At 34.3% G+C, this 27,619-nt stretch overlaps 1 protein-coding gene across 1 annotated transcript; it reads right to left on the reverse strand.

Moving 5' to 3' along the window:
- Positions 1 to 1,277: 1,277 nt before the first annotated feature.
- LOC143251276 (protein Wnt-7b-like) lies at positions 1,278 to 27,055 on the reverse strand. The gene is made up of 4 exons (XM_076502716.1): positions 26,985 to 27,055; positions 24,676 to 24,902; positions 4,547 to 4,815; positions 1,278 to 1,766 (listed from the first exon to the last, which is right to left on the reverse strand). Exons 1-4 carry the CDS (start codon positions 27,053 to 27,055, stop codon positions 1,278 to 1,280), a joined length of 1,056 nt encoding a protein of 351 aa, XP_076358831.1.
- Positions 27,056 to 27,619: the final 564 nt, after the last annotated feature.

Consider the following 27,619-nt stretch of genomic DNA (forward strand, 5'->3'; position numbering starts at 1 on the left):
ATAATGCAGGTTTTATTTTTTGTATTACTTATGGTCTTTGTAGCATCCTTGCAGTTATTGTCACTATTTAATTAATAGTGTTAATTTTTGTTAACAATAAAGTGAGTTTTAAAGCGTATTTAAATCTAGAAATAAAATAAATCAACTTAATGTCAAAACAAGGTTATAAAACAGCAAAATGTGAATTAAACAATACAGACACCTAGTACTTTTCTGCTATCTAACGTTCATAGAGATTCTAAGGTAAAATAATTAATAAACTTAAGTATTACTCATTGTCTCCTAACTTAAGCATTAATCTGTTGATTATATATTTCTCTCAAGTATTGTGAGATTTGTCTATTAGTTTCATACCATAAAAGATGATTTCTTTTAGCAGTTTATGTTCTATTAATAGACAGTTTTTACGTTATATTATTGTAACACAGTAATATTCAGTAGATAACTAATTAACTGATTAATATAATGTGCACAGTACGTATGGTCAAATGCATCATACTAAAACGAATTTTTATATACTAATAAGCGAGTCACGTGAAAACCACATTCCATATAAAGTTTCAGTAGAAAGGTATGTTGGGGATATTTATTGTACTTATGAATATGGATCAACCTGGGATAACAGAACCACCCAGAAAGAAACCTGCAACAAGTCGGACCCCAGTAGTGATCTTGTAATATATCAGAGGCAAAACCCACTTACATTCCCTCTGGCAATAATACGCGAGATAGTCGAAGAGAATTCAACTGAAAAAAGCCAAACAAGTTACGAGTACAAAGCTAATTCCTCGATATATCCATTCAACCATCATATACTTCAGGCAGTTGGAGAATGAAATATCTATTCCTGCTGGTAAACTGAAACACGCACCTGTTAATTCGTCGGAATCAGTACATATGAATTATCGTGAGATCAAACTATTGAAATAAGCACTGGAAATATCGTGGTTCTGTAGAGTAGATGGTATATGGAAAGGGAAGGCGTGCAGAGAGAAATAGCATGTATTAAAAGTGTAAGCCTTATGATAGAGTGTCTTGCGCTTCAACAATATTGTCATGGTGCACGGTCTTCACATAGAAGATGGCTTAACGTGTTGCCATGTACTGTAACGACGTTATGAGGCTTAAGAATCGTTTTAACACAATGTACTCAAACTGTATAATGTTATATAACATCACGTGGTACAGTATCTTGAGAGTAAAGCAACAAACTTTATTTTAGTTATTATTTTCTGTACGTTAATGTCACTTTCTGTTAATGTCACTTTCTGTTAATGTCATTTACACGTATACATTTCCAATCTTTCATTGCATGTGTTACATCTCACGTCACAGCACCAGCTGAATTTACAGTTGCACTGTGTGGTTCGTGTAAGCAGATGAGTATTATAACCTCGTCCACAGCACATGAAGCTACATCCGTCGTAATCTTTAGATGTTCGATTACAGCGTCGTTCTACGGTTCCAAGTGATCCAACGGACAAATTAGTTTCGCAGTAGTTTGGAGAATTTTGTAGGTAAACAAGATCAGTGGATTTTGGCTTAGAATCAAACGTCTTGGACCTGCGCATGCGTAGGTGCAGTGAATACGAAAATGCTTTTTTTTTCCTCACGAGAATAACTACTTTCTTCGATTTTCGATACTTTTTCATTAAAATATCACCAATATAGGAGAAAGAGTGCAAAGTCTTCCAGCAAGTACGAATGGTACAAGAACCTGAGACGCCATGACACTTGCATTCTGTTAATAAGCTCTGTTTGACTACCTAAAAATGCAAATGAATAACAACTTTCATTCCATCAACACTTCTTAAAAATTCACTTGGTTAATAAATGTTAATAATCTTGGAAAGATTACTTCTTATAGGAAACAGTTTATGATTTTATCTTTAAAATACCACAATGTTGAATAATTCATTTTTACCCCATTACTTATTTTCGAGAAGAATCTATTCGCATAGAGTCCTCATAGAACTACACTTCATAAAGGCTACTACATTAGTGCTAAATTATATTTTAGTGTGTTTTTTTTAATTAAGTTTTGAAAAAAATCCGTTTCATCAAATGTTATTGTAAGGATAAGTGAAAAAAGTTAAAATCCGTTTCAGAATTTTATAGAAAAAAAAAATTAAACGTTCTTGTTATGGACTACTACGTGCAAGTCAAAATAAATATTATAAGTCTTTCAAAAGAAATGTACATTTTCCACATAAATATAGCACATCATTGTCTCGTATATGACTTAGTTTATAGTTTTGTATTGTTATCAAACGTGTTTTATTTCTTTTATTTTAACTTATTAACTGTTTGCAATCACATATAGCACTGAAACTGAAATGTTTGTCTCATTTGCTTTATTAATAAATTAGACCCATGACTGTTTAAAAGTTTTACGCTAAACAAACAAAATAAACAAAACTATTAAGATGTTTTCCCATACTAGAGTGTTTTATTGTTTGTTTGTTTTTTGTTTTACCTTTCACAAAAACAATCATAATCAGAGCTAACACTTTCTACCAATAGAAGGAGTTTAGAATTGTATTTTTATAATAGGAATGATCAGGTTTCCCTACTTAACATTTGATCACTACAGCAATATGGAACACTTAATTATATCCTGAATTTATAGTTTATAAAAATTTTGTAGCAATACAAATTGAGCACAAAATGTATCTATAATTTAGATCACTTAAATCACTTTAAGTCACATAAAATCAGTCCTACAGCAATAGCATAACTAGAGATAGGCCCATATTTTTATTTTCCTATATTTCTAGTTGTGTGTGTGTTTCTTATAACAAAGCCACATCGGGCTAACTGCTATGTCTACTGAGGGTAATCGAACCCCTGATTTTAGCCTTGTAAATCAGTTGAGCTACTGTTGCCCCAGCGGGAGACATTTTGTAGTTACGGTTTTGGCTGATTGATATCCTTAACTTAACAGACTATGCAACCATCATTTAATTCAAATAAACTAAATTGTATGTTTATCCTCTTGTCGACAATTCTTAAGTTTGTCAGAACCTTGGAGCCCCCTTTGATATTGGCCCCACAACTGTAAAGGTTGCAAAAACATACTTACGCTACTACTTATGTGTATTTTAAAGCAAAAGTTCCGTTCTTTACTATATGTATAATTATACGTCTTGTTTTAAAGGCAGCTAAGACTTTACTTTCTTTTAAAATATATAAATGACTAGAGTGAGACTAAATGGAGATTGATATATATATATATAGAAGACGTTTTTCTGCTCTTAACGTCAATGTTATTGTTCAGAAGTTGTTCACAAACAATCAGTGCAGCTGAGTTTGTTTTTTTCAGTTTTATTTTTTTCAAAAAAAAGCTTAAAATTAATCGAGATATTGTTATTTAAGCTAGCTGCAACCCACAAAGCATTTGCGGTAACTTTCTTGAAATTTCCTTATTCTGTCCTATTCATGCATCCAATTTAAGCTACGCTCACTTGCAGGTATTACGTGCTACTTTGAGAAATTTTAGTTTATTTCAAAAAAAAAAAAAATACATGGTCAAACAAACAAGTTCACTTAGATGTAACTTTATTAATAAAGTTACATGTTATTTTATAATAGGAATGATCAGGTTTCCCTACAGGAAATTACATATGGGTTAATTGTTGTTTATGTTAAACGCTTTGCAAAATAAAAAAACTAAAGTTCAAATCGAATCCAGTCGTCACGTGATGACAGCGATATCGTATTATTATGTACCATACTCCTAGCATTGTAAAGTTTGACTAAGCAAATATCAAGTAAGGTGATTTTGAATTGAAAGGCCGAAATGCAATCCTGACTCCTCAGACATAGGAGGATGCTCTGGTTATAGGAAGTTTGTAGCGTTTGATAAAGAAATATTCGAAAAAAATTCTGGATAGACACAAGCAAGCGTATTATTTATACAAATCTTTAGAAAATTGTTCTATTATTTAATGGCTATTCTAAAGTAAACGAGCTTCAAAATTATTTTCGTAAACAAATTTAAATCAGTTCTCGATATAATTGCAATATTCTCAATATTTTTCGTCTATTTGGGTAAGTTAGCGACAAACGGCTAAAAGCTAGACGTGAGATATAACAATTAAGTTGTTATATTAAACTAACCTTTCGGCCAATATCAGTATTTACTTAAACATATCTTTCCATCAGTATCATAGTCTCTTTTATTGTGACCAGTAGTAATGTTTATTTATACTTGCCTCCAGTGGCACAGCAGGATGTCTGCAGACTTACAAAGCTAGAATCTGGGTTTCTATACCCTTGGTGGACAGAAAAAATAGTCCATTGTATAACCTCGTGCTTAGTTACAAACACACAACTATTTATAAGTATATTTCGATCACTTGTGATGTCCGATTAAGCTTAATTTTCGACAGGTGTGTCCTGGTACGTATATTTTGACCAGCACTATTACTTGTCTAGACTTACCTTTAGTCCACTGTCATTATTTGATTGGTATAGGTATCTAATTTACCTTGTGACCAGTATCAGTGTTTACCTCTACGTTTACTATATCTGTCTAGACTTATACCTTTCGACCAGCCTTGTTGTTATGCAGGTTCATTAGTGAACGACCATCTTCTTCAACTTCGCGAGATTTCAGAAACTTTTGGGCGACTTTCATGCCATATTTTATATTAACAGAACATCCACCCCACTTCCAATTTGTCCTGTGTTTGAGACTGTCGCTGCTGACGCCACACCCACAACTGCCAATGTTGCCCTGGCTGCACGCCTCCGTTACAGTATAAGTCACACCTGCTGAACTTATGGCGTAAATATAGGCTGCTTCTCGACTTCCTACCAAAAATAAGTAAAACGGTTAGAAAAGCACTTGATAATAATGCGCTACCAAAAAATGGCAGCATATAAAAGACATAAAGTGTTAAAATGCCAAAAACGATTTAATAGTATAATGTTCTTGTCAATAACGTAATACAAGTTTCAACAGAACATTGACATGCGTTCTTCAGAAAGTATGTGAACAATACAGACCCATTGTATAGAAAAACCTGTTACTGTTTTCTCCATATATAAGGAAAAAAGTATACTTATCAATTGTTGTTACTTGATTTACTATTTTATCAGATTGATACATTTCGGAACAAATAATTTAAGGTAGATGGATCTTAGAATACAATATTTTTTCTCCTAAAAGTGATACTTTCCATAAAGCAAACATAGAAAACATTTTAAAGAATATAATAGCATGATATAAATTACAGTTGTGAATATTCAGTGCACAGTTAGAATATAAAAACAAAGTATCATCAAAGATAACACACTATAACAATGTTAATACAACCAATCATTTTTACTTTGTATAGTAACATACATTTAATTTAAGGATTAACGCTGGAAGTAATTACTATTAAATACTTCTATAGTAACACAAGACAAACTCAGTCTCCTTTGCTGTTTTCATATGCAAGTTACGTACTGGTAATTTGATATGTCAATAGGGTTCCAATTTACAATAAAACAGAAGAAACTGTCATCATAGAATTATGTCTAACGTGAGACGGTGTCTTTTATTGGACACTTTTGGGATCATGAGAGTTGCATTATAAAAAAGATATTATATTATAAATTTCAGAATGCTGTTCAAACATGCTCGCCCTTTCAGTCGTGGAGGCGTTATAATGTAATGATCAATCACAGTATTCGTTGGTAAAAGAGTAGCTCAAGAGTTGGCGATGAGTGGTGATAACTTGCTTCATTCTCTCAAGTCTTACACTGTTAAATTAGGGACAGCTAGCGCAGATAGCCCTCGTGTAGCTTTGCTCAGAATTCAAAACAAACCGATCATATTTATTTAGCTTAAATGGTTCTCGAGACACGTTGAGATTTATTAGTTTTTCTACAATATCAAGAGCTTATGGCTTCTGGGTTTTATGTACAATATCAACAGCTTATGGCTTCTGGGTTTTATGTACAATATCAACAGCTTATGGCTTTTGGGTTTTATGTACAATATCAACAGCTTATGGCTTCTGGGTTTTATGTACAATATCAACAGCTTATGGCTTGGGTTTTATGTACAATATCAACAGCTTATGGCTTTTGGGTTTTATGTACAATATCAACAGCTTATGGCTTCTGGGTTTTATGTACAATATCAACAGCTTATGGCTTCTGGGTTTTATGTGACTAAAAAAAACTGAAAGAATTTTTTAGAGATTATGTTTTTATCTAATTTTGCTGATTTTCCTTTTTGTTATTCGTTCCAACTGCATACGAATCTTAAAAGTCAGGGTCACATCGTTATCACATTCAATGAACAGATTTAACTGTAAAGACAGCTGTTATTAGTTGTGATGAAATATCCCTAACGTTTTAGATAATCTTTCGTCACAGTTTAAAGTTTTATATTTTGAAATACACTATTAGTGTAGTAATCTTATTAAAAACCTTGAACCACACAGGAGTTAGCATCCGTTAATTAGGAAATTCGAAAGATTCACCAGATTGTTGTTATTATAGCAGCTTGTGTGAAACTGAAAAAAAATTTGTAACAGAGTCAGAGTATATTGGATTTAGACATCTCTCAAAAATTGAGAAAAATATAAAAAAACTACTCAAAAAATTAAAAAAAAGAAGTTGAATCTGTAAAGAAAATGACTGAACGTTTAAAAAAGAGTTAACTAAAAGTGTCGTTACTGTCAGTCTTCTTGTAACATTATCCAAAATGCTTCTAGGTTAACCTGCTCTCTTCGAAAGCTAGGTTAAAAATTCAATAACACACCCAACCAACACTGAGAATGCTTTCATCTCTGACAGCTGAGATAGTAACAATTACGCAAACTTACTTTTCGAAAATTTTGTGTTTCTATGAATGAAGTTTTGACTTATAATAATCACTCCCAACAAACCAAGTAATACCTAATTAACAAGTTTTATCCTAAATTCCATGAGCGTGAATGGAAGTGTTAATTAATAACTACTTAAAGGTCTGGTGTCGCTGCATCTATAATAATTCACGAAGGACCATAAAGTTTTCGGTCAAGTCACTCAACAAACACCTCACTGGCTAGTTAGAAAGCATGTCTGCATTAATATGGTTCTGTATACTGATAGCCATGCAATTTATTTTTCTATAATGGCTATCATATCTTCTGGGACATACTCCAGTAATCTATCAACTACTCCAATAATGAAACGTCATACACCTGGAAAGTGTCAGAAGTACTTAACAAACAACCAGTACACTAGTGGTTCATTTTATCTAATGACTAGTAGAACTTTAGAGGTGTTCTGTATCTGAAAACATGCACTATGCTCATTTTTACCGTATGCCTGTGAAATCTGCTGTTAATATCATTGTCCGTGGTATCTGAACCTGGGATAGGCGGATAAAATTTCCTACATAAGTCAATGAGATGCAAAATCTGTAGAGTATTTCAGTGAATAAAAAATCTGCTCGTTGTAATGAAACTTCTTCAAATGTACATCGTCCTTGATGAATACAGACAACAGTAAACCTCTTAAAATATAAATCTTAATGAATACAGACAACAGTAAACCTCTTAAAATATACATCTTCCTTAATGCATACAGACAACAGTAAACCTCTTAAAATATAAATCTTAATGAATACAGACAACAGTAAACCTCTTAAAATATAAATCTTAATGAATACAGACAACAGTGAACCTCTTAAAATATACATCTTCCTTAATGCATACAGACAACAGTAAACCTCTTAAAATATAAACCTTAATGAGTACAGACAATAGTGATGCTATTCCTTATCAGCACAAAGTACCTATAATATAATGTGAGGTTGAGAAAGTTATGATCTTCCTTCATACGTGTGTAGGCTGCTTTCAGTCCTTCCTCCTATCGATTTTGTAAAACAATGGACACTCATTCCTTGCATAAAAGGTTCCCTAAAAGTCCTAACTATGTACACAGAAATGAACTTTTTACAGTTTCAGGTGTGCTTTCTGTATACGTTGAAATAAATTAAGAACTTGTTAGCGGAAACATGAAACACGTGGGCAAACACCAGATGTCATCTGCATAGAAAAGTCAGCATTTGCACTGTTAACACCAATTATTCAAAAATGATTGGTTGAATGGCATAGAGTAGAACTAATATTGTAAATGACGAAAGCACTCTTTGTTTTGATTTTACTCTACCAGTAGCTGGACACAAAATCTAATGCACTAAACTAATAAGGGCTTTAAACACATCCATTCATTCTAGTGTGTAAAGGAATAAAAACTTAGATATCGGTTACTGGACTTGCATTCAAGATGTCACCATAAAAAAAATATAAAGTAAATTTGGTGGTTATTGGCCTGTATGGCGTTTTGACTGACAATACTTGGTAGAGGGCGAAGTAGAGTAAGAATTTGGCTACTCCTGTACTTACTGGAAGCTCCAACATATAGACATGTAGAAATATGTACCAAGACATGCTCAGTGATGTCGTTGCTGAGCTGGAAACAAATAGACTGATGCCTCATTCCAGATCAGTAGCCAGATCCAACCAAAGTTATTGTGGTTTAGGGGAAAGTGAACCACAGCTAACAGTACTCGTTGTTTGGTTCTCCTGCTTTTTCAGTAACAATTATACATTTTATTTTGGAACTACACGGATAAGAGGGTTCGTTGTCTACTGTAGAAAGAAGTATTTTGGTCATTTGAATGATCTCAGTCTAAATAGATGGCAAATTCTTTTTATATTTTATCTGCTGGCTTCTGCCTGTTAGAACAGACGATCAGCGTAGCATCATTACTATATTTGGCTTACACTTTTTTTGTGCTAAAAAAAAGAAGGGACAGTTTCACATAGTTCTGTGAGTATTTAAATTATGCAGCAAATAATATTGACATGAAGACTTGATCATAGTAAATACTTTGAATGGGTGGCTCCAGATATAGTCTCTATCAGAGTTGTTATGTTCCTGAATCCAATGTGATGTCTTATCCATCATTCAGCTGACCATTCCCTAATTTATCACAATTAATAAACTTTAAACTTAGTCTTGACTGCACAGAACTTCACAGGTCTGAACGTTCTATTCAGGCTCGGTCACTATTGTTTACTTAAACTTCAAATGGTCCTTATCTATATCCTTAATGGAATTGAGGACCAAGTCCACAAATTACTTGTTTGGAATGTTTCTTGAAGTGACCTGAATACATTAAAGTACTAGTTGTTAAAATAATGCACACTAATTTGTTTTTTTCTGGCAGTTTTTAGTTTTTATATTTGTGACTGTTGGCTAGATTTTGTACCAATGTCATTAAGAACACATGACTCTCAAACCCATTTGATCTTAATCCAATGTAATGATCTATCACCACAATGAGTGAATCTACTTTTTATTATCTTGGTCTTCGCTTACTTGTTGCTTCTCTTGTTTTGCCAGCTTTCATCATAGCAGACTCATAGTCAAGGATGGGACTGTCTGATAAAAACACCCTCTCTAGTTATAGGTAGAATGTTTCATTAACAATACAGTTTCTCCATATTCTGTACATATATAACTATTGAGCGATGAAGAGTGTTCTTAGTTGTTACCAGCTTATAACTTTGATGTACTAAAGAGATCTTCTAAACATAAAGTATGACTAAGGTCTGGGTAAATAACATTAACAAATTGTTTAATGACACATCAAATAAAATTATGTTTACAAAACAAAAGGTTAAACATCAGTTCAACTGATGATAAAAATATGCAATATGTTTAGACACAAATTAGTTCTTTCTCAGCATAGGAAGATTTCTACGACAGATTTCTGACCATTGGTTTTATATTATTTTAACTTTTTCGTTGTAAAGTTAATTTTATTTAGAGTGTCAGTAAATATACTGTTAAAAATATCTTCCCAAAGGATCTTAAAAGATCGTTGTTGGCATTTCTAACCCTTAATAGACAAACGTATATAGAGTCCAAACATTTTTTGGTCTACTAACAGTTACAGAAAACGTAAACAGTTTGGATAACGAGTTGATTTTATCAACTCAAATAGTCATGCTGCAGAGAGTGTTATGCAGTGTTAAAGTCCACTCTACAGCCAAAAGTTGACTGTAGAGTCAGACTATCTGACCTCAAGTATGTTATGGTTCACAACTCCTCTTATTTAACACTCTTGATCTGCATTGTAATAAATATATTTTCAGTAAGATAAACCGAAGAGAAATAACCAAACTCATCTATTCCTAATATTAAACCTTGTTGTGCTCCTAACTAAGATACTGAAGAAAGGTTGCTCGTTTTTATTCAAAACAGAAGGTTATAAACCTTTATTAAATTCTTTTCAACTTAATATGTTTTTTTCTTAACTTACAACATATGAAAATGGGGTAAAATGTACAAGAACTATGTTTTCATACATTATTGTTGAACTGGCAAACAAAGCAATAGGAAGACAGAAGTAGTCGAGGCTTACAGCGCTTTTAGGGTTTAACAAGGTTATTGATAGGGTTATTGACATAAAGAGCAGAACCTTAAAATATCAAAATACTTTTAAGTAAGCTATTACTCTACTTTTTCATTTAGTATAGGTCGTTGTTTGATAAAATACAGACTTTTCATAGGCTGCAACAAATATGGAGACTCCACATACACATACTGATAACATATTTTACTGTACAGATTGTGACCCTGTGAAAGTGTTTCGAATTTCAGTAAAGAAACTTTTAAACAGTACAGAAAATTACAAACATTCATTGCAAATCATTGTTTTGCATCTGATGTAATGGATATACTGAGTTACGCTATTGTGTGGTTTAAAATTAATTCGTGGAACTTACAAAAGAACTATAGAACCATCTATGAAATTAAGATTCAAACGCAGAAAGCTGACGAAAAATTTGAAACGGATAGGCTTAACGTTAATAAAAGTTACAACAAATAGCAATGCTGTTCTTTTCCACTGTATTCTTAATTTGTCTATTTCGGATTCTATTTAAAAGCGTAGACAAAAAGTACCTCAGATCTCTAGTTGTCTACCATAAGTTAATGTTCAAAAGGACTTTCCTTTAATACTAGAAGTCGTCCGTTGGTCTGGACGATGAGAGAAACAAAAGTTCCTATTAAACCTTTATTCAGTATTGAATCCAGGTTAAAATATGAGATCTGAGAACTGGTGGTCAGACCTAACATAACCTGATGCTTGGAGTGCTCGTTTCGAAAACTGAGGGTCGTTGAATAGAAACTTGATGCCGAACAGGTTCACCTTTTCAGCCGTAGAGGCATTGTAAAATAACGATTAATTCCACTCTTCGTTGTTAAGGATTAGCCAAAAATTGGGTGTGAATGGCGTTGACTAACTGCTATCTTTTTAGTCTATAATTTAATGAGGACTAATACAGGTAGTTCTGGAGTAGCTTTGAACAAAAATTCAACAATTACTAGTGAAAATAAATATTTGGTTTTGATGAAACATAAGGTACTTAATTTCCGCTTTGCAGTGGAGAGTAAAAGGTAAAAGTAGTTTAATGTAACTTAAAGGGTGAAAAATGATAACGGTCTAGAGGTACTAGAGGCTTAAAATATAAATATACTTAACGATACTAATATATATATATACATACAGCTTACACAACTTTAAGATAAAAAGGTAAACAAAGTAAAAAATTGTAGAAATTTAAAAGAAAAACACGTTTTACTAATACTAGTTGATTTTAAGACATGACTGTTCTCCTAGTTGGCTTAAGGCCTTGCTTATAGGAAAATAGAATAGGGAAGTAGTGTAACTGAAAATCTTTAACACATTTTTACTCTAGTCGACAGGTATAGATTATAGGTCATGAGAACTTATCTTAGAGAGACGGATGCAAAAATGTCAGGACGGATATCTACGGTCTGTTCGAAAGCCCAAGCATAGTTCAGTAAACGATGTCCCCAAACACTCACTGGTCTGTAATATTTAAGGAGATACCTCTCGTTACACAAAAATTTCATACATTGTCAGCTGCTGATAACGCTTAAAACAATTATGGAAAAAGAAAATTCATCACAATCACAAACTGACATGTATTCTTGATGTACACATTATAAAAGTTTGTTTTTGCTGAAAAGAATGTTTTATTATTTGTATCTTTCATAACACGAATGAAGTGTATGAGGAGATAAAAGACCCCAATAACACATTTAAGGACTGATTGCTGTATTTACCGGTATAAAATATGATAATTTTTATTCTTAAAACAGTGTCTAATTTTACCTTTCGCCTTATACGCAGATTGAGAGATAGAGTTTCAGTAAGATCCCTTTTGTCAAGGTCAGGTGGTTAAAGTACTCTACTCGTAATCCCATGGTTGCAGGTTTGAATCCCCGTTACTCAAAACATGCTCGCCCTTTCAGCCGTGGGGACGTTATAATGTAACGGCTAATCCCACTATTCGTTGGTAAAAGAATAGCCCACGAATTGGCGGTGGGTGGTGATGATTAGTTGCCTTTCCTCAAGTCTTACACTGCCAAATTGGGAACGGCTAGCGTAGATAACCCTCGTGCAGCTCTGCGCGAAATTGGAAAACAAAGAAACAAACAAACCTTTTGTCAACACAATATTTTCCTAAAAGTACATCGTTCTTTTTACTTTCGTTTACTTTTTTATAATAACATTTTGGTGATTGTATCATTGTCTCGATTCTTCATAATCATTTATCTCACATACTTATTATTAATTAAGACACTTTTGATTTGAAATATATCGATTTCAACACCATACTAAAATATTGCTAATACTATATAGAAAAACTGAGTAGACTAATTTTGTGAACATGTTTTTATAGTAGATCATTATGTCTTATGGTTTAGTATTTTTATAACAGAAAAGTAGTTCAACTGTGACGAAAACTTTGCAAAATTATTTGTAACATATTTTTAATTTACGTCGCATAAAAACTACACTTATGGTTGTATTGATTACCCCAGCTCACCGATCAAAACACAATTTAAAAATAACTTCTAAGAAATTCTTTACAAATTAAACATTCTAGACTTAGTTGATAAATGGGGATGGGTCGTCTTATACACCAAAACTCAAAGAAATACACTTATACACCAGAGGTACTTAACGAGCATTTCAGCGGAAATACACACAATAAAATATAAGTTTCGTTTAAAATAAGTTCAAAGTTTTAAGAAAACAATATTGACTGCTGTCCGTTAATGTTTTTTTATTCGTACAAACACATGGAGTTCTTCTCTCTTTTTACGCTTCTAGAAGAATCTGAATGTGTGAAATAGAACGAAACATAACTGATTCCTCTTTATATATTTGCGTACCAAGGAGAAGAAAAAGCAGTTCTTTATCTTCCATATTACTGACAACAATAAGTGTTATGAACAATACTAATAAAAGTAGTTTTACATTATTTCAAGTTAGCAAGAGGCATTTCCTTACGGAAAGCTACACGAAGGCTATCTGCGCTAGCCGTCCCTAATTTAACAGTGTAAGACTACAGGGAAGGCAGCTATTCATCACAACCCATCGCCAATTCTTGGGCTACTCTTCTACCAACGAATAGTGAGATTGAGCGTACCCTTATAACGCCCCCCGGCTGGAAGAGCAAGCATATTTGATGTGAAGGGGATTTGAGCCCGCGGCCTTCGGATTACGAGTTGAGTGTCTTAACCACCAGGCCATGCCGGGTCCTAAAGGCTAGTTCATCTCAAATGCACTTTTGTTTAATATTTATTACTATTCATCAGTCTTAGATTGTGGATAATATGACTGGTTTCTCATGTAAGGATGAAGTAATTACCATTTCTACTATCTTGTTTGCATCATTTCTGAACGACTAATATTAGCCATCTTTTTAATTTTTTCTTTGATTGTTTTTAGTGTAGATTTTCAATGGTTATATATCTAACTACGTTCTAAATACAATGATATTTACTGTTTATCTATTACTGGCTGGAAATTCCTGTTTCATCCTTCAGTTAAATAGTGTAAAGAAATACTACAGGGTGTTCGGAAAGTCACTGTGCAGTTTTGTAATCATATTTTATTATATTTCAGAGTTTGATCCCAATATGGTTTTAACAACTGAAGAACGTGTATGGCTCGTCGAACACGTATTCCGAGAAGGTGGTAGATACACAATGTGGTGCGACAGCGATTTGCTGAAAAATTCCCAGATACACCTGTTCCACATCGCAATGCAGTTCGTAACCTTGTTGATAAGTTTCAGGAAACAGGATCAGTGGATGATGCCAAACGCTGTGGAAGGCTAGCAAAGCTATCGGAGGAGACACTGTTGGATATTTCTGATAGTGTGATGCAGAGTCCATCAAAATCATTACGAAAGTTAACTCAGCAGCATGATATTAGTCTTGGATCTGCTCATAAGGCTGTCAGAAAGAAATTAAAGCTCTTCCCATACAAAATAATGGCGGTCCAAGAACTGGAAGCAACTGATAATGAAAAACGAATACGCTATTGCAGATGGTTTAACCGATTTATCGAAGATAATACAGTTAATTTGTTGGATGTGAATTTTTTCACCGACGAAGCATGGTTCCATCTCTCGGGTTACGTTAATTTACAAAATTTAAGATTGTGGTCATCCGATAATCCTCATAGTTTGCACGAAACACCCCTACATGATTTCAAGGTTGGTCTGTGGGTTGCGATTTCCAGACATCGAATTGTTGGCCCTATTTTCTTTATGAACACAATAAACAGCAAGCCCTATTGTTCGGAAATTCTTCACACCTTCATCGGTCAGATGACAAGTGATGAAATCAATTACTTATGGTTTCAGCAGGATGGTGTTACTGCCCACACATCTGACAGATCTATGCAGTTATTAAAGGAATGTTTTGGAGACCGCATTATTTCTAAAGACGTGTGGCCTCCACGCTCACCAGATTTTAATACACCAGACTTTTATCTGTGGGGAGCAGCAAAATCTGTAGTGTGACGAGATCGTCCGCGCACGCTGGATGACCTGAAAGCAGCGATAACAGCATTCATTCAGTCTATTTCAAGCCAACAACTGGTAGTGGTGTTTAGAAACAAAATAAGAAGGATCCAAGCCTGTATTGATGCCAACGGAGGTCACTTTCAACATTGTTTATAATTGTCATTCATATTTATCTCCTGTATTCTATATTGAAACACGTCTGTTAATAAATATTTAAGTGCACAGTGACTTTTTCAACACCATGTATATTCCTCAAAATACGTTTTCTTCAAGGGGTAGTGATGATAGTGATTACACTATAATTATGGTTTTATAAAATTACTGCCAGTTAATAATACTTAAAAATGCGGATATTACGTTTGAAACTATGTCACTATAAAATAAAAAAGAAGCAGAAGAAATTCAAACATTTTACTTTAATATTTACAGACATTACAAGAACTTTAGACTCAACAATTACATACCTATTGTAAAAAAAGGAAACACTATTTACTGTTTAAAGTTCTGATGACCTGAGGAGGAGATATTTAAAATACCATTTCGAGTAACAATCTGAGACATTCCTACCTAGGTACTTACCCTACCTCTGAGACATTCCTATTTTGGTACTTCTCCTGCCACTGAGACATTCCTACCTAGGTACTTACCCTACCTCTGAGACATTCCTATCTAGGTACTTCCCCTGCCACTGAGACATTCCTATCTAGGTACTTCCCCTGCCACTGAGACATTTCTACCTAGGTACTTACTCTGCCTCTGAGACATTCCTACCAAGGTACTTCCCCTGCCTCTGAGACATTCCTACCTAGGTACTTCCCCTGCCTCTGAGACATTCCTACCTAGGTACTTACCCTGCCTATGAGACACTCCTACCTAAGTACTTCCCCTGCCTCTGAGACATTCCTACCTAGGTACTTCCCCTGCCTCTGAGACATCCCTATTTTGGTACTTCTCCTGCCTCTGAGACATTCCTACCTAGGTACTTACCCTGCCTCTGAGACATTCCTATCTAGGTGCTTCCCCTATCACTGAGACATTCCTATCTAGGTGCTTCCCTGCCACTGAGACATTTCTGCCTAGGTACTTACTCTGCCTCTGAGACATTTCTACCTAGGTACTTACCCTGCCTCTGAGACATCCCTACCTAGGTACTTACTCTGCGTCTGAGACATCCCTACCTAGGTACTTACCTGCCTCTGAGACACTCCTACCTAAGTACTTCCCCTGCCTCTGAGACATCCCTACCTAGGTACTTACGTGCCTCTGAGACATTCCTTTCTTGGTACTTCCCCTATCTCTGAGACATTCCTATCTACATACTTCCCCTGCCACTGAGACATTCCTATCTAGGTACATACCCTGTCTGTGAGACATCCCTACCTAGGTACTTACACTGCCTCTGACACATCCCTACCCAGGTACTTACCCTGCCTCTGAGACATCCCTACCTAGGTACTTACCCTGCCTCTGAGACATCCCTACCTAGGTACTTACCCTGCCTCTGAGACATCCCTACCCAGGTACTTACCCTGCCTCTGAGACATCCCTACCTAGGTACTTACCCTGCCTCTGAGACATTCCTACCTAGGTACTTACCCTGCCTCTGAGACATCCCTACCTAGGTACTTATCCTGCCTCTGAGACATTCCTACCTAGGTACTTACCCTTCCTCTGAGACATTCCCTACCTAGGCACTTACTCTGCCTCTGAGACATCCCTACCCAGGTACTTATCCTGCCTCTGAGACATTCCTACCTAGGTACTTACCCTGCCTCTGAGACACTCCTACCTAGGCACTTACCCTGCCTCTGAGACATCCCTACCTAGGTACTTCCCCTGCCACTGAGACATTCCTACCTAGGTACTTACCCTGCCACTGAGACACTCCTACCTAAGTACTTACCCTGCCTCTGAGACACTCCTACCTGGGTGCTTCCCCTACCTCTGGGACATCCCTACCTAGGTACTCACCCTGCCACTGAGACATTCCTACCTAGGTACTTACCCTGCCTCTGAGACACTCCTACCTAAGTACTTCCCCTACCTCTGAGACATTCCTACCTAGGTACTTCTCCTGTCTCTGAGACATTCCTATCTACGTACTTCCCCTGCCACTGAGACATTCCTATCTAGATACATACCCTGCCTCTGAGACATTCCTACCTAGGTACTTCCCCTACCTCTGGGACATCCCTACCTAGGTACTCACCCTGCCACTGAGACATTTCTACCTAAGTACTCACCCTGCCTGCCTGACAAACTACTGTTTTTAATATTACTCTTATTGACAACACAGCTGAAAAGATTCAACAATTTTGTTTTAATCTTTAACTATATTTTTATTTTTGTATTTATGTTTTTTATAGCAAAGCCATATCAGGCTATCTGCTGAGTCCACCGAAGGGAATCGAACCTCTGATTTTAGCGTTGTAAATCCGTAGACTTATGGGTGTATCAGGGTGAGACTTTTGTTACACTATGTAACACAAATTTTGTTTCTGGATAGTATGTGTTATTTCTTAATTGCTTATGTTGTAAAAGTACAGAAAATGGCCATTATTCCTTCAAAGTTTGCTTTTGTGACTTGATAATGAAATTTAAAAATTAACCTATTTTCTGTGTAAAAACGGGCAAATTTACACATTTTTATTTAAATAAGGTCTGAATAAAACAACATAGGAATCAAGACTTATGTGTATTTGTACTAAATTTATACAAAAATGAACAAAAATGTTTAGAAGTGCGAAGTTTTTCGAGATTTCCGACTGTAATGTAAATCACTTTCACGTATCAGCCCCTAAATATAGTCTCCCATCATGTTTTTGTTATAGGCTCCTTGGTAGCGGCGTTCAAAGTCCAGTATATCTTGGTGGAAGTGCTCGCCTTGGTCCTCTAACTATGCTTCTATGTTCTCCTTGAATTTATCAAGATGAGTGTCAAGGATATGAACTTTCAGGGACATCCTGCAGTGCATTTTGCTGTAGTTCTTTACCAGAGCCTAAAACAGTTCCACATAATTTTCTGCCTTGTGATTGCCCAGGAAGTCCCGAACCACTGCGACAAAGCTGTGTTAAGCTTTTTCCTTCCCACTCAGCTTCTTGGGAAATTCTGTGCACTCCAGGCTCTTCTTTATTTGTGGTCCAACTAAGACACCAACGTTGACCTTTGCCTCAGACAGCTTAGGGAAGAAGTCTCGAAGGTACTTGAAGGCTGCAGACTCTTTATCAAGAGCTGTGATAAATTGTTTCATAAGCCCCACTTTTGTGTGCAATGGTGGGAATAACACTTTCTGGAGATCCACTAGTGGCTCACACTTAACATTGTGCCTCCCCACAAAGAACTCGGTTCCTTGTGGCCAGTGCTTCCTTTTGTAGTGCGCTGCGGTGACCCTGCTGTCCCAAAGGCAAAGATGACAGGGAAACTTGGTAAAGCCTCCTTGGAGACCCATCAGGAATCCCACCATTTTGGAGTCTCCGATAACCTCCCATCAATACTCATCATACTTCAAGTCTTCTAGCAAGATATTGACGCTGTTGTATTCCTCTCTGAGGTGCACCTAATGTGCCAGGGGAAAAGACGGATACGTATACTTATTCCCGTTATGGAGCAGCACAGCTTTGAGGCTTCTGGATGAGTTATCAATGAAGAGGCGTCACTCGTTGGGGTTACAGGCAATTCTAACTGCCTCGCACAGACGGATACATTGTGGCAGGAGCAGAGCCCATCTTGACGAGGGAAGAAGCTTGAAAAATGTATATATATTACCATGGAAAGTTCTAGAAAATTCTAAACGTTTCTTGAAAATTCTCGTAACTTCTACTACCTTCTAGAAAATTATTGCAAGTTCGAGAAAATTCTCTATCAGCTACTCAACAGTGAATATACCTGAAATGTTCTGGAAAATGGGTAAATTTGGAAATTTCATTACCTAAGCCACAAAAGCAAAGTTTGAAGAGAAAAATAGGTCTTTTCCATTTACGTTGGCATAAGCAATTGGGAAATAATACTTTCTGCCCAGTAACAAGAAAAAGTAAAAATTCTGTTGCATAGTGTTATTGAATTGGTAGCTTAGTATATTTTTTAAGGTAGACGAATCCTGTAGAACGTTCTTATAATATTATTATAATTATAATAATTATTATTGTACATTATTATTATGTATTATTACAACACAACTGATCAAACACTTATTTTTAATCTTTATAAATAAAACAGTATATTTACTTTGCTAACGCATTACCGACTTTAGTTTTGATACAATGTAATAGCTTCGTATGATTTGAAGTTAATATTAAACATTATAAAACGAGAAAAGAAAGTGATAAGGGCGGGAAGATAAATTTTCGTTTTGAAATATGTCTAATGATAATCTTGATAGACTGAATTTTTGGATCTCTTTTCAAAAGCTATTAACATTATCAACACGAACTTTCTTGTGGCTTGTCTCAATTATCTTAGCGATATAATTATCAGCGTGTTTACAGGACCCAGGGTGAGCTTTTTCTCAATTGAACTAAGTACGACTTGCTGTAAAGGTCATTTAACAAGATGTCATTAAGCTAATATTATATCATCTAGCCGTGAGCTAACTCCACTCTACAACTGAAGTTCTGAGATAGTTTTAGCGGCGTTTCTCATCTCTGAGTATTGAAGGTGGCGGAAGTACACTTTTATCTGCAACATTCTTTCTTCCGTTTAGAAGTACAACTTCTAAAAGAGCAGATTTTTACGGCATTACATGAACTACTGCTGGATCCAGTTTCCGTTGGATTATCTTGGAAGTAAAATAAATAATAGGCATGCTTGAAATTCTGATGAAAGGATACATGAAACATCGATTATTACGAATGTTCGTAGCATATACTATAAAAATATAATGTACTCATTACTGTTCAACAAATACATATCACATGTAGTGAGAAAAATTACTTTAACGGAAAAGTTAAATAACATTAATTGGTGTGCAGGTTATTACCTACAAATTAACGTTTGTTACCGATATCCTGAGTCAAAATCTTATTATATATACGTAACTGAGCTAATGACGTAAACGTCCAAAATTCTGATTTCGGAAACTACCGCACCGATCAGAACTGGGTAATAATTAAGCAATATTTTTTATAGCTGAACAATAAATAAAACAGTTAAAATCTCCATGAAAATGATATGTTTCAGATTTAACCAATTAAAATTACGAATAAAAAAAGAATAAGTTTCAAATTTAACCATTAATAATTACGAACAAAAAAGGAGTAAGTTTCAGATTTAACCAATAATAATTACGAACAAGAAAGGAGTAAGTTTCAGATTTAACCAATAATAATTACGAACAAAAAAGGAGTAAGTTTCAGATTTAACCAATAATAATTACGAACAAAAAAGGAGTAAGTTTCAGATTTAACCAATAATAATTACGAACAAAAAAGGAGTAAGTTTCAGATTTAACCAGCAAAAATTACAAAAATGAATAAGTTTCATATGTTAAACAATCAAAAAAGATTTTGTTTTGTTTGTTTTAAATTAAGCACAAAGATACGCAATGGGCTATCTATGCTCTGCCCACCACGGGTATCGAAACCCGGTTTTTAATGTGTAAGTCCGCAGACATACCACTGTGCCATATCAAAAAAATAGAAAGAAACTGCAAAAAGTATTTGTTTTTCTTTAGTAAAAATCTCGAGTGTTGCAACAGAAAAGTAAGGCATTTTCATTGATAGCTTCTGTTTCAATAAAATCTAATCTATCTTGTAATGCTGTAATGACATCTCATTTTAAAACTAAAATTTGAATAAAATCCATTTTCTCATGAATTGTAAACATTACTGAATGTCAGGAATGGATATATTGTTGTAGAGCTGCCAGACGACTCCTGAAAAGGTCGTAGGCCTAATTAGCTTTCCACAGGGGAGCGGGTATTTCTGTTAATTTAATTAATAATGCATTAAATTTAAGAGAAGAGGTCATCCATTATCTGTATTTATTCATGGTTTATATATTTATTTGAAAAGTGACTTTTTTCAATTTAAGAAATCTTCAACACTATTAAGAATTTAAAATGTTATTGGGGAATTTTTTTTCTTGATGTGTCAGTAGTTCAAGATACAATGTTCAGCAAGTGCATTTTTTCCAACCTTCGATTTCATTCTCAAATGTGTTCGTTTATACATCCATGAAACTATATCCCTTTTTCTTCACCGTAGACAGCCATACGATTCCTTGAATTTAGTACTAAACATCGATTCCAAATGGGAAAGAACTGTTAAACAGAATATGAAATTAACTGACAATTCTAAAAGGTCATAAGTATATAATTTTCTTTTACAAGTTCACTGATGTTTGTCATCGTTTCTTTTGCTGGTACTGGAAGATGAAATAAAAGTACATCATACTTAAACAGAATACTGTTTAACTGTGTAGGTTTATTTGATCCTTTGTGACAAGCCATAGTTATTATATGAGTAACAAGATACCAGTATGAAACTTCATGCTAAATCCTCTGTTTGAGATAAGTTTGATGAAACAGTAGGGGCCTTACAGGAAAAATCGATTTATGTGTCTGTGATTTGCCTTCCCCCTCACGAAATGGAATTGTTGTTGAAAACATTGTGATTACCGAGTACAGTGTAAGTTTCAGATGCGTAAGAAACGTTCTCGTACGCAATATAAATGTCTTATATAAGGCATTATGCAATATTTGCTGTGATTTACATGTTGTCTACAGTCGTCCTTGGTTTTAGATGCTGGTAACAGAATGACGTTAAATATAATTGATTTTATTGTTGATCCAATTTTAACTCCTCAGATTTACCGTCAGATTTACCTCTGTTTGTCGTCTGTTTAGGGTTTTACATACTTTACTATAGAATCACACTAAATACTACTTATCAATCTGGCGACAAGTCCATACAAACAATATGTCAAAAAGCACTTTTATATGCCTAATGTAAAAAATAACGCCGTTAAAAAAAAGACAAGCTATACATGTAACACAATAATGTAAGACACTAAACAATTATACAATGGTTTTAAAACACCATTTTTATTGTAAGGTAACAACTCAATAAAAATAGTTGTTTTTTTGATGATATAGGTGCAGTAAAGTATTATACAACATCTGAATTTTGAGCTTCAGACAAATGTCAAGTTCAATGGAAATTTCTGCCAGGCAGTTTAAGTTGTCTTGCGACACATTTGACTTAAAATAATTCTTATCAGCTTTAGACTTGAAACGACTGTCACAGACGTCATCAGCAACACTTAATCTACATTCGATGAGCAGTTATAAAATTTATTTTTCTATATTTACTAACATTATTTATAACCTTTGGAACAACATACCAGAGTTGTGTTTTAAGTTTCTAGAAATAACATCTCCATAAAATTGATCGATAAAGTTGCGATTTTCAACTTACTAGCGAATCTGCACAGAGCAAATACACAGTTTACAATAGCCTTATTCTGATTTAACATACTCGAGATTTGTTCATTTGTTTTTTGTTTTTCAACTTACAATTGTACATACTAATATGGTGATGCAACATAGAAAGCATCTACGTTTTTAATGTAATAAAAACATTTTAACTTCTTTCTTATCTGTTATAATAATATTTAGTTTTCGACTGTTCTGTTGTGATATTAACAAAAGACAGATGTAAATATATTGTAATACACATTTTGTTGAGCAATTTATTAAAAGCTTATAAACGTTTTTAAAAAGCTCCAATGTTGTATTATAGAATACATTTATTTACCAACACTATTAGGTATGATAAAGATTAGTTTTAGTGAAGAAAAAAAAATTAACGTACACACTTACAGTGTTATTTCATTATCAAATATAGGCTTAATGAAGGCTTAACTAATATTAGTCTTAATATAAGTAGATTTACATATTTCGGAGTTCGCGATTATAATTTTCTTTTTGTACAATACTAAAAGCTTTCTATTTAAGGAAATATCCATGCAACAAAGATATTAATTTGATCCCAAATGTTTTGCTGGTGTCTGGTGGTATTCGATGTAAGCACTAATGGCTTACGAATACTGTACTCTGTTAGACAATGTACTTATGCTTTATATTTTACACTATAAATTGTAAACTAGTTTCCTCCAGTGGCACAGTCTTCGACCTTAACAGCGCTAGAAATTACGTTACGATACCCGTGGTGAAAAGGACATAGATAGGCATTTGTGTATCTTTGTCTTTAGTTATAGACAAACGAAAACATCTAAGAAGTTTCGTAGCATCACGTGATCCATCGCTTAAACAAAATGATAATTGGTTACAATTCTGAAACATTAGACAACAGTCAAAAACAACCAAAATGATTTTGGGTAAAAATAAAAATGGAAAAATGAACTTTAAAAAAGCAATTTTACTAGCTAACCTCTGTAGAGATTCTTTCTCTGATACTGATTTTATTTCGCTGTTTCAGAAGATGAATGAATTATTCACTCAAAAATTTCCAATTTACATTAAAACATAAACATCCTCAGATACTTCAGACTCATTTAAAAAATGCATTTTATAAGAACTAACGACTGACATCAGGTCACTCAAAAACTGTGTAATTCACAACACAGTTATCAAAAACATAGCAAGCAATGTATTCCTTCTTGGACACAAGTGAAAAAAGACACTATCACAGTTCTTATTAAACCAACATCAAATAACTCAACCTCTGATAACTTCAGACCTATTAGACTCCTGAATTATTTAAGCATATTACTTAAACGCATCATATCCAATAGACTTCTTTACTGCGAAAATAACAACTTCATTCTAAGTAATTACAACTCTTCCCGCAATGGTAGACAAACAGAAGACTGAAAAATCAGCTTAACTGAATCGATTTACAACAGTGAGGCAGCAATAACTATATTCCTAGACGTAAAGAAGAGTTTCAACTCCGTCGTGGCACAATACTGTTTAATGCTACATCGTAATATGAAAGTAAATAAAACAATAACTTGGTAGATATACAACTACATGAGTAACCATACAGCAACATTCAAAGTTAATGAAACCATATCAAAATTATTTAACGTTACTGCTGCAGACCCCTAAGGCTCCGTACTCTCACCCCTCCCTGACATTGTCTTTGTTAATAATATGTACTTATTTCTCACAATATGCATATGATATTGCTGTTTGAGTGTCTCTCATACAACAAGTGTTTATCTTCCAAAGTAACATAAATACATTCAAAGAGTGCAAATAAATATAATTTGACGCCTTTCATGTGAAAGGGAGTTTTCTTGGGTACTCCAGTTTCCTCCATGTCAAATTCTATGTTATTTGGATTTAATGATCCCAGTCGCCAGGTGACCCTTGTCACCTTGCTTTTTCTCTTCGCTTTACCGACGTCATCGTCCTTGACCTTCGCTCTGTCTCCAGACCCTCTAGCTGCTTCTTTAATTTCAGTACTTCAAATCCATCACATTATTTAAGAATATTACTTAAACACATTATATTCAATAGACTTCTTTACTGCGAAAATAACAACCTCATTCTAAGTATTTACAACTCTTCTCGTTTAGAAATTTAGCAAATTTAGTAAATAATTTATCGAGAGCGGGGCAATGGGTGGACACTAATATCCTTGAACACCCTAATTCGAGAAAGTTTATTTCCTTTAAAACTAAATCCCTGTCAGACATTTTACGTTTTTTTCTCTCTACACAGCAAAAGCCTTACAGCAAAAGTTTACCTTATGCCCAATTATGGGTTTTCATAATGATTACATAATTTATAAGTTATTCTTACCTATCACAACCACATGACTGAACAAAGTGCTGCTACCTATACTGGTACAGTTCCATCTGTGACCCTGAAACTGACGCTGGCATTCTTTAAAACCTTTTCTAATACCGTTTCCAATAGTAATCAGTAGGTCTGGATCTTGAAAACAGATTTGTCGCTGACCACGTGTTAGTCCTGGAATTTTATCACATAGCAGTTTGGCACTAAAAGCTACAACGGAAGGAAAGGTCCTGCAATGAACAAAATAAGTTGCTTGAATCACATGGGGTTTTTGACAAACGAAAACACAGTTTATGAAAAGACGATATTTAAAGACTGAAAGAGCCTATTGAAAATTTGATCTCTTTTACAAGATTTTAATTTTCAAAGAAATATTAAATGAATCTCAGAACAACAAGATGTTCAGAAAACAAACAGGCTCGACCTTTCAACAGCGAAGGCTTTATAATGTAACAGTTAAACTCACTATGTTTCGATAAAGGAGTAGTATAAACGTTAACGTTGGGTGGTGATGACTAGCTACCTTCCTTCAAGTCTTTCACTAATAAATTGACAAAACGAAAATTATCTCAAGGTTGTATACAACCTTTATCTGTGTTTCATTACTGCAAACAACAGTGTGATTTAAATTAGTTCACTCTTATTGAGATATGATATCACACATATTAGTTATTAAAAGGCTTACATTTTTGTGTCTTTTAACTGGTGTGAAACTATAAAACATTAGACAACTCCAACGTTATTTACTGTGTTGAATAACCTTATTAACATGAAATGCGTTAAAATTACCATACACTCTTCCAACACACACCAGTTATCTATATCAGCCTTTAATTAGATATCACCCATTCAACATATTTCATTCAATTCACATACGTATATAAATGGTCACCTTGTGAAGTCTCTTCCTTGTAAGAATACTGAATGATGACACCATTAAACATCAAAATCAATTAACCTCTTCCTTTTCAGGTAAGTTTTGATGACACCATTAAACATCAAAATCAATTAACCTCTTCCTTTTCAGGTAAGTTTTGATGACACCATTAAACATCAAAATCAATTAACCTTTTCCTTTTCAGGTAAGTTTTGATGACACCATTAAACATCAAAATCAATTAACCTTTTCCTTTTCAGGTAAGTTTATACAATAATTGTTTAAAGATAACACTAAAGATAATCATCTACCAATAACTTTGTTATCCTTAGACTAAAGTAGTAGTAAAACTCCAACTTTCATTAGTTAAATTAATGAAATCCTCACCACAGGACACTTAATTGTATAAGTCCACAAAGAAACTAATATGTATTCTCTACAGGTTAGCTAATGATAAATGTAACTAAACAGCTACATTTATATGGTTAAACTTTCTTACCATCAAAGAACAATAACTTAACATATTGGCCCGACATGGTCAGGTGATGAGGGGACTCGAATCGTAATCTGAGGGTCGCGGGTCTAAATCCCCATCGTACCAAACATGTTCGACCTGTTATCTATGGGGGTGTTATAAGCGACGGTCAATCCCATTATTGTAGCCCAAGAGATGGGGGTGGGTGGTGATGACTAATTGCCTTCTCCTTAATCTTACACTGCTAAATTAGAAACGGTTAGCGCAGATAGCCCTCGTGGAGATTTGCACAAAATTAAAAACAAATAAACTTAACATATTATAAATCGGAAGCTGTGGTGATTCTTAAACAATAATCATGCAAAAATTGAGTACGTTTCTCTTTATAAAAACTGTCACAGTCAATTTTTTTCTCAAATAAAATAAGCATGCTAGTAATGACAAACATCCTGTACGAATATCAGTACTTTGTAGCATTCAGAAGCTATTACAAACTTAAAATGGTTTATATTACTCTGTACTTTCGAATTTGAGTATATTGATACATTTAAAATCAGATCGAATGCTAGCGCGACTACTGTTAATAGATAATTATACTCTAAGCAAATGTGTAAGTAAAACAAAAGCCTGGTGATAATATTATATTAATTATCGAGGATGACATTAAATAAGTCAGTGCGGTGTTGGATTACATGATTCTATCCTTTATCAACACCACCGTTTGTCTTCCTAGAGCACTTCATATGTTAAACAATTGATCGAGATTTGAACATAAGCTGACTTTTCATTCAAAACATTTTCTTTCAGGACTTTGCTGATCTATTGCATACGGTTTTTCGTCAATTAGAAGAAACTTCTGATCTACTGTAAGACATTAATAATATCATGTCGTAACCACTAAACATTATGTGGCTATCAGTACTGATCCCTGCTAAAACGAATATGCTACTTTTGCCATACGTGTGTCTTTCCTCTTTGAAATTGGAGTTAGATATGATTCCAGGTTCTCTCCAAAAGTGTACGCGTCTCATACCTAAGTCTAATGTGAATAGTACATCATTTATGGGCAAAATATGTCGTTTGATCGACTCATTAATATGAACTGTTTCTGTCAAACAGATGACAAATCATAGTAATAACCGTTTAGCATAAAAGACCAACTTTACGAAACTTTTTTCTGGCTTTTTGTATCCTAATTTAACTTGCAATTAGATGTGTTAGCTGATATCATATTAGTAAAACATTTGTAAAATATAAGCTAAAGTTGCTGAATCGTAGAACTTCCTTTAACATTCAAATCGACTTTTTTTCCTTTTATTCCGCTGTTTTTACACAGTAAAGTTTATATAAATAATTTACGGTTTTTTTTTCCTTTATTTTGCCTCACCACAAGTGAACGTTCAGAACCTGAACACACAATAAGCACTACAGTGCATATTACATAGCATCGGTCCAGTTGCAAGTAATTATTTCAATGTTGTCTTTACTACATGCATCAACTATATGTTGAAGTATCAAGAAAAGAAAACGACATTCAAAGTAAGTTCGGAGTTATGATACACCGAGTTCCTATATACTGCTACCTTTATTATCAA

Source organism: Tachypleus tridentatus, chromosome 5, assembly GCF_004210375.1.
Source record: "Tachypleus tridentatus isolate NWPU-2018 chromosome 5, ASM421037v1, whole genome shotgun sequence".
NCBI lineage: Eukaryota > Metazoa > Arthropoda > Merostomata > Xiphosura > Limulidae > Tachypleus > Tachypleus tridentatus.